Genomic DNA, 14,495 nt, shown 5'->3' with positions numbered 1-14,495 from the left:
AATGCCTGAGCCCACATATATGATTGGCTGCCTGGGAAGCTGTGTAGGCCCTGATTTGTGGATTTGAATTCCTCAGCCTAAATATATTGAATTTGAATCTTACAATGAGATCATCCCATTAAAAGGCTTTCTCTGTCTCTCTCTGTCTCTCTCTCTCTCTCTCTCTCTCTGTCACACACACACGCACACACACACACACACACACACACACACACACACACACACACACACACACACACACACACACACCACTTAGCACAATAGTAATAAGTTAAACAGAAAAATTGGAAAAGCAAAATGGACAGCTGAAAAAATGCTGAACATGCTGAGGGTCCCTCAAATATACTTGTTAAATGAAAAAATCAGCAAAAAAATGCACAGGGAGAGAGAAGTAAGTTTCTAGGTCAGCCTGGGAGCTGCTGAATTTGAATCCACCAATCAGAGAGCCTGTGTACTTTTTCCCGCCAAAACATGTGCCTCATTTTACACACGCAGCACAGAGAGGCACAGGATTATTGCAGCCTATTTCTCATAGTGAGGACTCCCCTCAAACAAATGAAAATAATTTCCTAACCGTAGGGGCTAGAGCGGTCATTCTTACACCGTTTTGTTCAGAAGACATGGGGGAATCTTCCAGTGTTTACAATTTATCATTAAAATATGAATTATTAAAGATATTTGACTTCTAATGCACCATAACTGAGTAGAGCGAAGCAAAAACTGCCTTGACTTGCCCTCAAACAACGCTTTCTAACTCTAAATCTATTTGGAGTATCGATATCATTCTTTCACCGTAAGAGACAGCAGGGTTTGGTGAACAATCATGGAAATTTTCAGGTCTCTGTGGAAATCCAACAAAAAGTTATGACGAGAGAAAAAAGTGGTTCATTTCCACAGTTTGAAATCTGAAGAAATCTGAGCGAAGGACAAATTTCCTACCCTCAAACAAGTCCAACTCATTTCAGAACGGTAATAGGTGAGAAAATAATTCTTGAATTGTGAGCGTCACGAGTGTCTGAAGATATACCGGGACAAGCCTCATGTCTTAACTTTGCTTCGTTAAGGAGATATGACGATTCGAATATGCCTCTCATTACAGAAATGCAGCGGTGATTTTGAACAAACTCTCCATTGACTTTATATGGAGAGTTTTCTGACCTTGTGTTAGTCTGAGGAGATTTGCCAAAATTATATAAATCCCACAACAATGATGGTGACATTTTCTGAAAGCCAGCAAAAATACCTACGTTTTGATGTATAATTTGTGGAAGTTGAGTGAAAATTGAGCAAGTAGCAGGAAGTTGTTCGGACATGAAGTGAAAATTGCAAAAGCTTCAGTGGCACACTGGAAGCCAAGAGCATAGCAACCATAACAACACATGTATTTTGTGAAAAATCACAATTTTGCAACTCAAAACTTTAAGAGGCATAAAAGTAAAACAGTAAAAGATTTGAAAAAGCTGAATCATACCTGAATAGCCCAATAATTTGTGAACATTTTAAAATTTGAATGGTTGTTCTAGGTGAAAGTATGAGGAAGTAGTTAAGTTTCAAAAACAAGCAAATTTTAGCAGAATTGCTGAAGTTTCCCATTCATTTCAATGGGACAAATTAAAGGAAAAAAGCTTAATATTTTAAAAAGTATAATAGCAAAAAATAGCAAAAGTCATAGCCGGAAAGAGCAAAAATAGCAGAATAGTTTAAAATTTGAACGGTGAAAATCGGCTGAAAATTGTGGAAGTAGTTCTACGGCGAAAAGTGTACGGAAGCAACTTGAAGAATAACTAGAAAAATTTGCATTTCCTGCGAAAATGCAGTGTGGATGCTTAAAGCTGAAGCTGTATGCAAAAAGTAGCTGAAAAAGCTGAAAAGTTGCAGAAATTGTAAAAACTTTGCAGAAGCAAAGGAACTTTGCTAAAATGGAATAACTTAGCAGAACTGCAATCACTTAGAGGAAACTGTAAAGCTGAAGCTGTCTGCTGAAAATAGTTGAAAATAGCTGAAGAAGCTGAAGAAATCAAAGTCAGCGTTTAAAAAGTTGTTGAAATTTTAATAACTTTGCAGAAGAACATCAAGTTAGCAAAAATGTAATAACTTAGCAGAAATGCAATAACTTAGAAGAAACATAACAATTCAGCAGAAATGTTGTAGTTTACCAGAAGCTACAACTTAGCAGAAATGTAATAATTTATTAAAAAATTAATAACTTGGCAGAAATATTACAACTTACCAGAACTGCTATAATTTTGCAGAAATGTAATTATTAGGAAAAAAATGTATACAGATAACAGCTGAAAACGATGACGTAACCTCAAAGTTACTTGTTTAACTGTGAAAAATGACCAGAAACATTAGAAAAGAAAGAAAACCAATTCAATTCAATTTATATAGCAACAAATCACAACAAAAGTCGCCTTAATAGATACAGAGAAAAACCCAACAATCATATGACATATGACCCCCTATGAGCAAGCACTTTGGCGACAGTGGGAAGGAAAAACTCCCTTTTAACAGGAAGAAACCTCCAGCAGAACCAGGCTCAGGGAGGGGCGGCCATCTGCTGCAACCGGTTGGGGTGAGAGAAGGAAGACAGGAATACCAGCCAGCAGATAAACTGATGTGAAACAAAACCAAGGTAAAATTGCAGAATTTACACAGTTGGTGAAAGGTAAAAATGGCAACAAAAAAACCCCAAACAAACAAACAAAAAAAACAAACAAACAACATTTAGTTAATAAGTGCACAAGATGATTCGATGATAAATATGGTGAATAATAATCACTGCCCTGCGTTAGAGAGTGACTTATGATGATGTATTAATTGGCTTAACTTTACCTCTAACAGCTTTTCACATAGTGCTGTGACCAGGGTGAAATCCATCATAAAGTAACTGTAAACAGTAGAACCATTAGCATGAATGTTATGGTTCTACTCTGATCAAAACTCAAGTCAGCTGTGTGACCTGATATAAAATGATAAAGAGGAACACATATAAATGACCTTTATGAACTTTTCAAAATGACTTTATATGTCTGACCCATTATCTATATATATTAGAGCAGATGTGGAAAACCACTGTTAGACCTACTCTATACTAACACAAACACAGTCAAAAATTCATTGCTAGTGTGACATGTGGTCCTTTTTGCCTTTGACCAATGATATGCTGGTTACTTGGACCAGTTTAGTATTTGCTGTCACAGAGGAATGTTAACCATAAATCCAAAAGACAAAACTGAAAAAATATGTTAATTGCAAACATGTTTTTGCTTAGTAAGAGGATTGAAATTACATGGAAACTGTCACCTTAAAGCCTCATTGTAAATATCATCACAAACAGATGTTTTCCACACGGTTAACAAAGCTCCACCACATCCAATCAGTGCATATAAATCTAAAAGAAAACAACAACAAATAAAATGTAATTAACACAAGTGAAGTCTAAGGAGCTTGGAAAGAAAAGCGTCTGGACTTCTTTGAGTTCCTTGAAGACGTTTCACCTCTCATCCGAGAAGCTTCTTCAGTTCTAAGGGTCAATGGTGGAGAGTCCCAGATTTAAACCCAGTGGGAGTTTCCCCCCAAAGAGGGACAAAGAACCCCCTGATGATCCTCTACCTAATCACATGAGCCAAGGTGTGAAAGTGGGTGTGGGTCCCAATCAGCCAGGGTTTCGGGTGAGCTCATTGTGAAACCTGGCCCCACCCTATCATGTGATTTCCCGAGGTCAGGAAATCACCCACGCCCACTCCCAGGATGTGAGTGGACGTTACGGTGTCTGGGGAGGGAACTCAAAACTGGATTATAGATGGCAGACAGTTGGTGTCGTAAACCACCGCCTCTGTTTAAAGATGGTCGCTCACAGTGGACGTAAATGGCTTCTTTCACTCCTCCATCTGTCCAAAATGTGAACATTGGCATCCTCAAAGACTGACCTTTGTCCTTTAGATGCAGATGGACTGCTGAGTCTTGTCCTGTGGAGGTGGCTCTTCTATGTTGTGCCATGTGCTTGTGAAGTGGCTGTTTGGTCTCTCCGATGTAGAAGTCTGGGCATTCCTCGCTGCACTGTACAGCGTACACCACATTGTTAAGTTTGTGTTTAGGAGTTTTGTCTTTCGGGTGAACCAGTTTCTGTCTGAGTGTGTTACTGGGTCTGAAGTACACTGGGATGTCGTATTTGGAGAAAACTCTCCTGAGTTTTTCTGATACACCGGCTACATAGGGGATGACAATGTTGTTGTGTCTGTCTTTCTTATCCTCCCTCGCTGGTGTCTGATGTTCTTTTCTGTGAAGCTGGAATGCAGGCACACTGGACGAGCTTATTCTAAAAAATACAGAAAAAGGAACATTTTAGTTGTGTTAAGGCCTAAAAACTACAAATAAGTTATACAATGAACAATATTGAAATACCTTATAGGTGCTGCAGGCCATATAACCAGAATCCAGAGCAATCTCACACTCACATGATGGTGAGGAAAGACATGAGCTCTGCAGTGAGGTTTGAATGTCTCAGTTGGAACACTGAAGAACTCAGAAGACAGCAATACCTGCACAGAGAGACAGAGTAGAAAAATCATAGATTTGTAATCCATAATGTGAATTAAAACTCAAAAAGTGTCAACAAGTATAATCATTTGAGTGTGGAATTATTTATGCAATAAACAGGATTTAAATTAATTAATTGAATTAAAAAACACTGACATGTGTCCTAATTACTCCAAGTTTGTGTTCCAGAGGGTGATGGGAGTCAAAGAGGAGGTACTGGTCCGTGTGTGTGGGCTTCCGGTAAACTTCGATGTTGAGTTTGCCGTTCTCTTCAATGTGCATAGCGCAGTCCAGGAAAAGCAAACAGTCGTCCTTTGTGTCTTCCCTGGTGAACTTGATGTTTTTATCCACGGTGTTAATGTGCGCAGTGAAGGATTCCACTTCTTGCCTTTTGATTTTGACCCAGGTGTCATCTACATATCTGTACCAGTGGCTGGGTACTCTTCCTTTGAAAGAGCCAAGAGCCTTCCTTTCCACTTCCTCCATGTAAAGGTTGGCTACAACAGGTGACACAGGGGAACCCATGGCACAGCCATGTTTTTGTCTGTAGAAACCCTCGTTGTATTTGAAATATGTAGTGGTGAGGCAGAGGTCTAACAGTGTGCACATCTGATCGGGTGTGAAGTTGGTCCTGTCTTCCAAGGAGCTGTCTTCTTGCAGTCGTTTTCTGACAGTCTCCACTGCCTCTGTAGTGGGTATGCAAGTGAAGAGAGAGACTACATCAAAGGACATCATGAGAACCTTCACAGACATGACACAAGGGAAGACTTTTGATTTAATAACTAAGCTTAAAACAAGTGTTACCTTTGAATATTTGTGGGAAAAATCTGATGCTAACCCAAGAATACAAAGCCACACTGGAAATGATGACAGGCTTGCAGCCCTCTGTCTTCCTGGAGTGAGGTGCCCGATCAGTAGAAGTGAATTGACAGAAGTCAGTGTCTGTAAGAGTGGCCAAACACTGATACTCTGTCCACTTGCGTAGAGTCTAAGAAGCTGGAATGCAGGCACACTGGACGAGCTTGTTCTAAAAAATACAGAAAAAGGAACATTTTTTTTGTCTGTAGAAACCCTAAAAACTACAAATAAGTTATACAATGAACAATGTTGAAATACCTTATAGGTGCTGCAGGCCACATAACCAGAATCCAGAGCAATCTCACACTCACATGATGGTGAGGAAAGACATGAGCTCTGCAATGAGGTTTGAAGGCCTCAGTTGGGACACGGAAGAACTCAGAAGACAGCAATACCTGCACAGAGAGACAGAGTAGAAAAAGCATAGATTTGTAATCCATAATGTGAATTAAAACTCAAAAAGTGTCAACAAGTATAATCATTTGAGTGTGGAATTATTTATGCAATAAACAGGATTTTAATTAATTAATTGAATTAAAAACACTGACATTTTTTTTTATCAAAGATAAAGAATGATACCTCTCTCTGCTCTGAGGATCACTGAGCATCTCTGACAGGAAATAGTTTCCTCAGTATGAGTCATCATTGATGGTCTCAGAGGTGTGTAGTGTGGTAGCATGATGATGGTCTCCAGATCAGGCAGGAGGTCAGGTGATGGGTGTGTCATCTTCTCCATTGAAGACACACTGGTATGGCAATTCATAACACAGCAGTCTCCTTGTGGCATGTAGTTATCTGTGCAGTCCAGCACTGATGGATCAGGTTTGGCTCAGCAGTTCATGAAGATGGTGTCTGAAAAAATATATCTAACAAAACACGTGCTTATAACACCACCCACCCAGCTCAGCCCCCAAGTGTCTATGTAATGCTGGTATGGGGTGTCGGTTACTAAGTCTAATTAGTGCATCAGAAAGCGGGGGCTACACCTAAAGCCCACACTTTTTGATGTCTTTGTTTATTAGCAGCTTTTTCCAGCTGCTCAGAGAATTCTGACTTGGCCTTTATCCACCCAAACCCAAACCCACCCGGATAAAGGCCAAGTCAAACTCACACACCATACCAGCATTACATAGACACTTGGGGGCTGATCTGGGTGGGTGGTGTTAAACTGTAGTCGGGAACTTTCAGAAAACTATCCATTTACTTCTAAATCAGTTTTTATACATATTCTGTAAGCTGTACTAATGTTTTTCTCTACATAATGTATCATTATAGACATCTCTGGTAGCGTAAAGATAGTTTATAACTTTTGACATTTTTTACCTGTAAAACATGATAAGCAAAACCTCATTCATCACAAAAACTTTTGATTCTACAAAAGCTACTATAATCAAGAAAATATAATTGTCTGTATTTATTCATGTGAGCCATAATAAATACCTGCATTTATGTGGGATTTATTTATTTACTATTTCATATTTTCAAGCCCTTGGAGGGGAAGATCTCGTTTGTTGAGCTACATACGTCACAGTAAAAAGATTTAGTCATTTAAAACATGAGAATAAAAGAAATGATGTTGGTTTAATAAATGTTGCAGCACATTTCAGATCAGAGGTGCATGATAGCAGATGTTCTCTGCTCTGCATGAAGTTCAGCAATGATTTGGTGAAATGATTAATAACATTGCAATAAGAAAGGGTCTTCTGACAGACAGAGTAGGGAAGACCCTTTTTTCAATGAAAAATCTTTTTCATGCTCTACAATCAGTAAACTCTGTAACAAACATGATCTGTAATTGTTTCAAAACTCACCAGACGACTTCATGATTGGCTCGAGGACAGGACACAAAAGACAGGGTTGTGGTAACTGTAATATGATCTCAGAACACCTGAATACAGACATTTCTGTGGCTGAGAAATAAAAATGAGGTCAAGCAGGGTGTTCTTGTCTGTAGTGGCAGAAGTGATCAGCTGTGAATACCCTCTCGACTGAAACTGCTCCAGAATCTGTTTTCTTCCACTCTGCAACTGGTTCTCATTAAAATCTCCACACACAATGATTGGGTGACAGTCCATTATTTCAAGTGAATCTAAAAGACTTACCAGGTTTTGCATGAATGGTGTCAAACTGTAGTCAGGGGGTCTGTACACAACAGCAATGAGTGCAGGGAATGGAGCCTGAACCTTCAACACTAAAAACTCAAGATCAGTGACATTATGCAGATACTGTTTTACCTGAACCTGAAAATGATTCCTCAAATACACAACAACTCCCCCACCACTTCTGCTGGCCATGTGAGGAAAGTTTGTGTAGGACACATGTCTGTTGCGTTTGAACATGGTGTAGCCGTCCAAATGAAGACTGTCTGCAACAAAGGAGCCTTGAAGGTGAGACTCAGTGAGACACAAAACATCTGCTAAACATATTTCATGATGACTCTTGATGTCACTGATGTGAGATGGCAAACCCTCCGTATTGTGATGGATCAGTGTAAGAGTGTCAAGTCTGCTGGCTGTTTCTCTGACCTGAAGAAGAGGCATCATTTCCTCAACACTGGCTTGTCTCATGGTTTGGAGCGCTGCAGTTACCTCGGGATTGGCGTAAATCTTTTTCTCATCCAAGTCCTGCAAATAGAGTCCACTGAGAGACGTCACCCTGCTGAGAGCAACGTAAGCCATACCTGGTTCAAAAATGTTCTTCATTGAAACTACAGCTGTCTGTGTTGTAAGACCCTGAGTTTTGTGAATTGTGCAAGCGAATGCTAGCTTTACAGGAAACTGTCTGCGTACCGCTCCTTTAAACTTCAGACTCTCCTCTGCTCTCTCAATGTAAACAAGATCATCAGATGCTGCATTAGCACTGCGGTTGTGTCTCATAGGCTGCCGGTTGTCCATCCTGAGCCCCAGTTTAATTATGTGTCCATCATTTTCAGATCTCACCACCTTTACCAGTATGCCAAAAGCACCGTTGACTAAACCGTTTAGTGTGTCCAAGTTTCTGGTCAGCATGACTCGAGCTCCTTCAGCAACATTCAGAGTGTCAGGTAAATCATTTCGCCCACCTGTAAATGGTTTGTCTCTTCGTTCCATTCTGCCTGTACATTTATCCTTCTGGAAATCGTCTGCATTGATGATTATGATGTTTGAATGAAGCTTCTTCAGGGTATCTGTGTTATGGGATTCCACATTCTTGTTGGTGGCATAAATGTGTAAGACCTCAGTTGGACATTCTTCTGGTGCAGTCACAGCCTGTGACAACAAATCTCTGTCGCACTGAGAAAGCTCATCTGTCTTTTCTTTGACTCTAATCCTGTTCAGCATCTCTGCAAAGGCCACATCATCTTTCTGACGCATGATCTCGGTTAGAGTGATCATCTGAAAATGCTCCTGCCATAGGTCAATCTGTTCTGGATCGTAAACACAGAGAGGTTTAGACTGTCGCACTGGTGGCAGCTGGTAAAAATCTCCAACAGCTAAAACTGACATTCCACCAAAAGGTCTCTGAGTGCCTTTGATTTGTTTCAGTCTTGCATCCACATAAGCAAAAAGGGGTTTTGAAACCATTGAAATCTCATCAATAACAATAATTTCAGCATTCATCAGCTCAGATCTGACTTCATCCAGTTGGTTACCAAGTCCTTGAATGGGTGGTTTCAGACTCCTGGGTAGTTTCAGTAGAGAATGTAACGTAGAGCCACTGATAGAAAAAGCTGCTGTACCGGTAAATGAAGTCAGTAAAACAGTTGGATTTGATATGTCAGCTTCTTCTGCATTAGCAGGCAGTCTGCTCAGGATCTTTGATGCTTCAGAATGAATACACTTAATCAGATGTGACTTTCCAGTTCCTGCACCACCGTTGATATAGAAGAAAAATGGATCTGGGTTCAAACCACAAACTCGCTGAATACACCAGTCTCTTATGGCATAGAACACGCAGGCCTGCTTCTGGTTCAGATTCTGATACATTACACGTACCACGGCTGGATCTACTGCAGGTTGTTCTCTGACGGCTCTGATCTTTGTTACAGCATCAGACTGACGACTGTAGTCAGGGACATTCTCCTGTTCGTTCTCATCATCAGAATGTCTCTCAGGAAGATTCTCATCGCATTGCAGCCTCACAACTTCAGATTCAGGAGCAAGATTACACCATTCATCAATCACAACATCCCTATTTTGTTCAAACTCTTCCAGTGCACTCTCAATATCCTCAGAGTTCTTCTCATACTTGTCTTTATTTCTTTTCACAACCCTTTTCACAGACTCACTGTGGTCTGAACATGGAAGTCGTACAAAACCTGAGTTGTAGAAGGACTGATAGGTTTGGAACCCTTGTGGTTTCAGTTCCTGCTCTGATCTGTGTGGAAGGTAAAGTCTCAACAGTCGACCACAATATTGCTCAGGATCTTTTTCCTGTGAACAGTGGTAATATCTGATTATAGCTGGTTTATCATTCTTTCGCCTTTGTACAAATCCAAGCTGGTTTAGAAGAGGAAGCACATCTTTTCCTTCATTTGGACCACTCACCAACCTGCACAAGGCAGCAAAATCAGCCAGTGACATTTCCTCATATTCTGGGGTCTCAGGTCTGCATTTGTATTTATCACTCAAACTTGTCATCCAAATATTACAACTGTCGTGTGTTGTGCTTTCCAGGAAGCTCATGGGCCGACTCATTTTTACTGGGTTATCATCTGTTGGTACAAATACAACACTGCGGGAACATTTTTTCATTTTTAGGCCACAGACTCGAGTCACACACTCCTGTGCGCTGATTTCTCTCTTTTTTGAGTAAGCCTGCATCACAGCTCTCATTTCATCACATTCATTGACGGTGTTCTTATCAGAGTTGTCAATAACTGTCTTCAGGTATTCAGAGAGGCCAGATTCTTTCTTTGTTATATATTTACAGAGGTATTCTATACATGAATAGGCATTCAAAATGAATGAGACATGTAAATTAGAGTTCCAGGCTTCAAGCAGGTCTGGGTTGTAATTGTTGATCCAACACTCATTTGGGTCACGTTTCAGAATCAGAGCTGTTTTCTTGTTTATGTCTTGGAGGCATTGTTCATACTCATTCATTGTTAAGTTGCATCGTGACAGAATCTGCTCTATGGTGAGGGAAGCAGCTTCAGGTTCCTTCAGCAGGTTCAACAAAGGTCTGAGTTTGGCTTTTGCAGCTTCAGTGTCTGAATCCTCATCCTGTCTCACAATCATTGTTCTTGTGGCTGGTGGTTTGGGAAACCCAAATCTACAACCAGAGTTCACACTCTTAAAGCATGTCTTTGTGTGGTTTTTGCTGTGCTTTTGTAGCTCAGTGACTTTTTTGTGCAGTTCAGGTTGTTTTTCTGGATCAGGGAGTTGAGCTGAGATGTATCTGTCCACAAAGTCACAGACAGTTTGGTCATCATCCACATCTGCTTCTACCTTTTCTCGAATCCACAGCAACATGTGTATATGTGGACTACCTCTGTGCTGGAACTCAACTCTGTAAAAGTAATCAATGATCTCACCAAGGGGCTGTGCAGGAGAAAAAAGCAAATCTCTGAACAAAGCCTCAACACGTTTATCAAACATTCGCATGGTGGTTACTGGATTTGATCTTAGAATTTCACACTTTTCTGACCAGTCCAGGGCTTCAAAATCAACCTCTTCACCTTGCTGTCTCTTTATTGCTTGAATCACTTCAGGCCATCTCATCTCAGCAGCAGAGAAAGTGACAAAGAACTGAGGTGTTCCTATTTGGCGAACCATGCTGAATAGATCTCTGGTAGTTTTCTGCCAGTAAGCTGGAGTTCCTCTGAGTGGCTGCATAAATCTGATTGCATCTTTATTTCTTACCAGCTTCTCTACTTCTGTCTTACTTTGTAACATTCCTGATGTGATTTTGCGTCCATCTTTGGTCATAGTTTTACCTTTCCTTAGCTGTATTGTCATGCTGGAATTAGCCAAATGTATTTCAGTGACAAACTGTGAGAAAAACAAGTAATTTGTGTCTTTAGCAAATCTTGCATCAATGTTGAAAAGCCTTGACTTGAAGTAAGCACTTGGTGTGAGCTTGAGACGTCTCTTTTCATCCAGTGTATTCTGACCAGTAGGAAACTGCACAGGAAATGCCATGGCTTCCAAATGAGGAGTTCTGAAGAAGCTAACAGGATTGTTTCTTTCTGCAGGAGCCACACAATATGTGTTATCAGTGAAACAGAGAATCTCTTCTGAAATGTCTACAGGCTGCAGACAACTTTCTAGAGCAAAACCTCCATTGTTCAAATCACTTTCTGGTTCATCTGGATTTTGTTCCTCTGGTTGTTCATCACAGGATTGCATATTAATATCTTGGTCACTTTGAGACTCACTTTTGCACAAAAGGGCATCTTTTTCATAGTTGTCAATTTCCATTAAATCTGCTTCATTATAATCATCACTTGCCATGCTGGCTTCATCACTGCTGTCATCATCAGGTAACGTTGGATCACAAAGCAATGCATCATCTCTGATAACAATATCTGTGTACTGTGGATGAATTTGTTTCAGTTTACGCAGAGCTTGAATGAGTTTAGACCAGGTGACAGTCTGGAACAGCTGATGGCCTTTGTGGCACAGTCGTCTTTTCAGCTTTATCCTCATGATCTGTGATTGGCTTCTGATCCTCGGTAAACTGTCAACTGTTTGTTGGACCTCAGATGGTACACATACCACATTACCACGTATAAGTCTCTGTCTCCCCTTTGGAAGAGGAATAATCTTAGCAAATGGTATGCATTTGGCAATCAGATGTCTCTCCAGAATGTTGAGATCACAAAGTTCAGCTGGAATATCCTGCAGTTCTAAACCATTAACAGCAGCAAGCCTGGGCATGCATCCACTTTTGAGGGAACTGTGACATGTGTGACAGATATACTCTTTTTTTCTCTCAACAGGAAAGCTGCAGTGATCATGACATGCTTCATCACACACATGAACATATTTACCAGTTAGACACTGCTGAGCTACAGTCTGGTGTTTTGAGTAATTTTGTCTTTTACAGATTTTCACCTGATTAGGAAAAGAAGCTTTTAGACAAACAGTACAAACATAAGATGGTGCTGACTTAATGTTTGATCTGAAACGAGATATGGCCTCATTCATTAAAGTGTTCTCTGGATGACACTGTAAAGTCTCAGCTGGTCGATGCATCTGGCGATATTTCCGTTTTATATTCATTGCACATCTGATATTATGCATCTGTCTGAAAGAAAAACCATTCCAATATTTTACTCTCATTCGTTCTCTCATATTGTCCTTGTGTTGTTGCTGAAATCGTCTCTCTTCTCCATAACGCTTAGTCATGTAAGATAGTTTTTTCTTTTTAAATTCTTCACTTTCTTTATATAGGTTATATACATATGACCTCATGTAAGCTTTATGTTTTTCTCTGAATTCAGCACAAGTTCTGTATATTCTTCTTATACGCTCTTTCTGCTTATCTCTGAATATGGGAGACTCTCTATATGTTCTTGTTACACGTTCCTTCTGCTTTTCTCTGAATATGGGAGACTCTCTATACGTTCTTGTTATACGTTCCTTCTGCTTTTCTCTGAATAGGGGATTGTCTCTATATGTCCTTATGACACGTTCTCTTTTTCTCTCTCTAATTTTAGCACTTTCTCTATACATCTTTCTCAAATGTTCTCTGTGTTTCTCCTTATAGGTAGCATTTAATTTATACAGCTCATTTTTGTACAGACTCCTTTTATGTCTGTGATCAGGATCATTACACTTCTTAGTTGAGTTTTTTTTCTTTGTCTTGAAGCTTTCATCAAACCTGTACATCTGCCTTTCTTTCGTCTTCTGATTTTCCTTTCGTTGTGGTAGCTTTTGTTGGGCTAATAATCTTCTCCTCATTTTTTGCCTTTCCTGTTTATTACGTTTCAGCAGTTTATCTGAGAGTTCCTCTGTTATCTTAGTTGAACTGGAGGCACTGTTTGAATCATTCTGAGGAACAGAATCTGGTGTTACCGGAGTTTCTCTCACAGAAGATGCAGAGGTTTTCTTTTCAAAATAATCAGAAGGATGTTTTTTTCCGGGAGCAGCTGTCTCATTTGAAGAATCAACTCTGGATGACATTACTTCACTGGTTAAATCTTTGGTCACAGGTTTCCGTGTCTGCTCAGTGTATATTTCGGAGTTTAATTCATGAACACGTTCATTTAAAGCTGGTGCTGGTGCACTTGTAGCTGTTTGTCTGTATTCGGTGGTTTGATTAGCATCTCTTTGGTCAGCAGCGTTTTCACTGTGAAACTCGATGGGCTGTAGCTCATAAGTACAGCTTGGTGCGATGCTAAACATTCTGTACAAACGTTTGATCCTGTCAATCATGTCATTAAGACGTGTGAATTTCAACATAACTGCAGTTCCACCACTTACACTTAGCGACAATGGCATACCAGTAGACTTACGTGGGTGAGGGTCAAAATATGCATATTCACCTGAAGTCAGCCTGCTAACAGCGATGACTGTTCCTCCCATGACTAGCAAAGCGTAGCGAATGTCTGAAGCCAAACACTGTAATCCCTGTTCAAGGCTCGGAAAGTGATCTGTACCATCAAATGTGCCGTAATGAGCAAACTGAGACATGTCGACTTGATACTCGTGTCTGCGGCTGGTGACCACTGAGGGAAGTTCATCGCAGGCTAGAAACACGCTGTTCACAAACCTCAGTCTGGCATCTGAATAGACGGCATGGCCTTTGTCCAACACACGGTTTAGATCTGCTCTGGTAATAAATTCATCCTCGTGTAAGAATGACAGGAAAACCAAACTGTTAGCCATGCATTGCTGATTCCGGTACTTTCCATACCTAGGAGAAGCCTGGCTTCGGGAAGCACAGACGCTACTCACTCGTGGACTTTCACTGTTTGTAACCTGTACATGAGACTGTCCTGGAGCTTGTCCATCATGCTGTGTTTGTGCAGTTAGCTGGGGTTCAGTCTGGATTACCTGCATAACTTCAGGCTCTGGGACAGACACTGAGGGAACACCTTTCTTTACCACATCTGCATAAGACACTGTGGCTGTCTCTCCATCATGCTGTGTTTGTACAGTTAGCTGGGG

General features: G+C 40.4%; 3 protein-coding genes across 5 annotated transcripts in view; 1 reads left to right on the top strand and 2 right to left on the bottom strand.

Annotated features, from left to right (window-relative positions):
- LOC113019114 (cerebellin-1) overlaps window positions 1-14,495 on the top strand; it is an 81,334-nt gene that overhangs the window by 3,437 nt on the left and 63,402 nt on the right. The window lies entirely within an intron of this gene.
- Window positions 3,213-7,221, bottom strand: LOC145425464 (uncharacterized). Of its 2 annotated transcripts, none has more exons than XM_080298506.1 (6): window positions 5,980-7,221; window positions 5,659-5,795; window positions 5,347-5,569; window positions 4,699-5,228; window positions 4,408-4,544; window positions 3,213-4,321 (listed from the first exon to the last, which is right to left on the bottom strand). In XM_080298506.1, exons 4-6 carry the CDS (start codon window positions 5,149-5,151, stop codon window positions 3,733-3,735), a joined length of 1,179 nt encoding a protein of 392 aa, XP_080154632.1. In that variant the 5' UTR covers window positions 5,152-5,228; window positions 5,347-5,569; window positions 5,659-5,795; window positions 5,980-7,221; the 3' UTR covers window positions 3,213-3,732. The 2 variants fall into 2 exon arrangements, with proteins under 2 accessions (XP_080154632.1, XP_080154633.1); XM_080298507.1 differs by having other exon boundaries at window positions 5,381-5,569.
- LOC145426258 (uncharacterized) lies at window positions 7,508-14,213 on the bottom strand. Its single transcript, XM_080299863.1, has 3 exons — window positions 13,841-14,213; window positions 7,926-10,318; window positions 7,508-7,765 (listed from the first exon to the last, which is right to left on the bottom strand). Exons 1-3 carry the CDS (start codon window positions 14,211-14,213, stop codon window positions 7,655-7,657), a joined length of 2,877 nt encoding a protein of 958 aa, XP_080155989.1. The 3' UTR covers window positions 7,508-7,654.

This window comes from Astatotilapia calliptera, chromosome 3 (genome assembly GCF_964374335.1).
Source record: "Astatotilapia calliptera chromosome 3, fAstCal68.1, whole genome shotgun sequence".
NCBI lineage: Eukaryota > Metazoa > Chordata > Actinopteri > Cichliformes > Cichlidae > Astatotilapia > Astatotilapia calliptera.
The sequence above is the reverse complement of the archived record's forward strand: the minus strand, read 5'-3'. Positions and strand labels throughout refer to the sequence as shown.

Excerpts from the sequence above, each read along its gene's own strand:
- LOC145426258 (XM_080299863.1), bottom strand. The coding sequence starts at position 14,213 with ATGGCTAACAGTTTGGTTTTCCTGTCATTCTTACACGAGGATGAATTT. Across the intron at positions 10,319-13,840 it reads ATATTTTGACCCTCACCCAC|AATACCTCTGTAAATATATA; the intron begins GTAAGTCTACTG and ends ATTCATGTATAG. Across the intron at positions 7,766-7,925 it reads AAATGATGCCTCTTCTTCAG|ACAGTCTTCATTTGGACGGC; the intron begins GTCAGAGAAACA and ends CCTTTGTTGCAG.
- LOC145425464 (XM_080298506.1), bottom strand. The coding sequence starts at position 5,151 with ATGTGCACACTGTTAGACCTCTGCCTCACCACTACATATTTCAAATAC. Across the intron at positions 4,545-4,698 it reads TTGGAGTAATTAGGACACAT|GTATTGCTGTCTTCTGAGTT; the intron begins GTCAGTGTTTTT and ends CTCTCTGTGCAG. Across the intron at positions 4,322-4,407 it reads TGGCCTGCAGCACCTATAAG|AATAAGCTCGTCCAGTGTGC; the intron begins GTATTTCAATAT and ends TGTATTTTTTAG.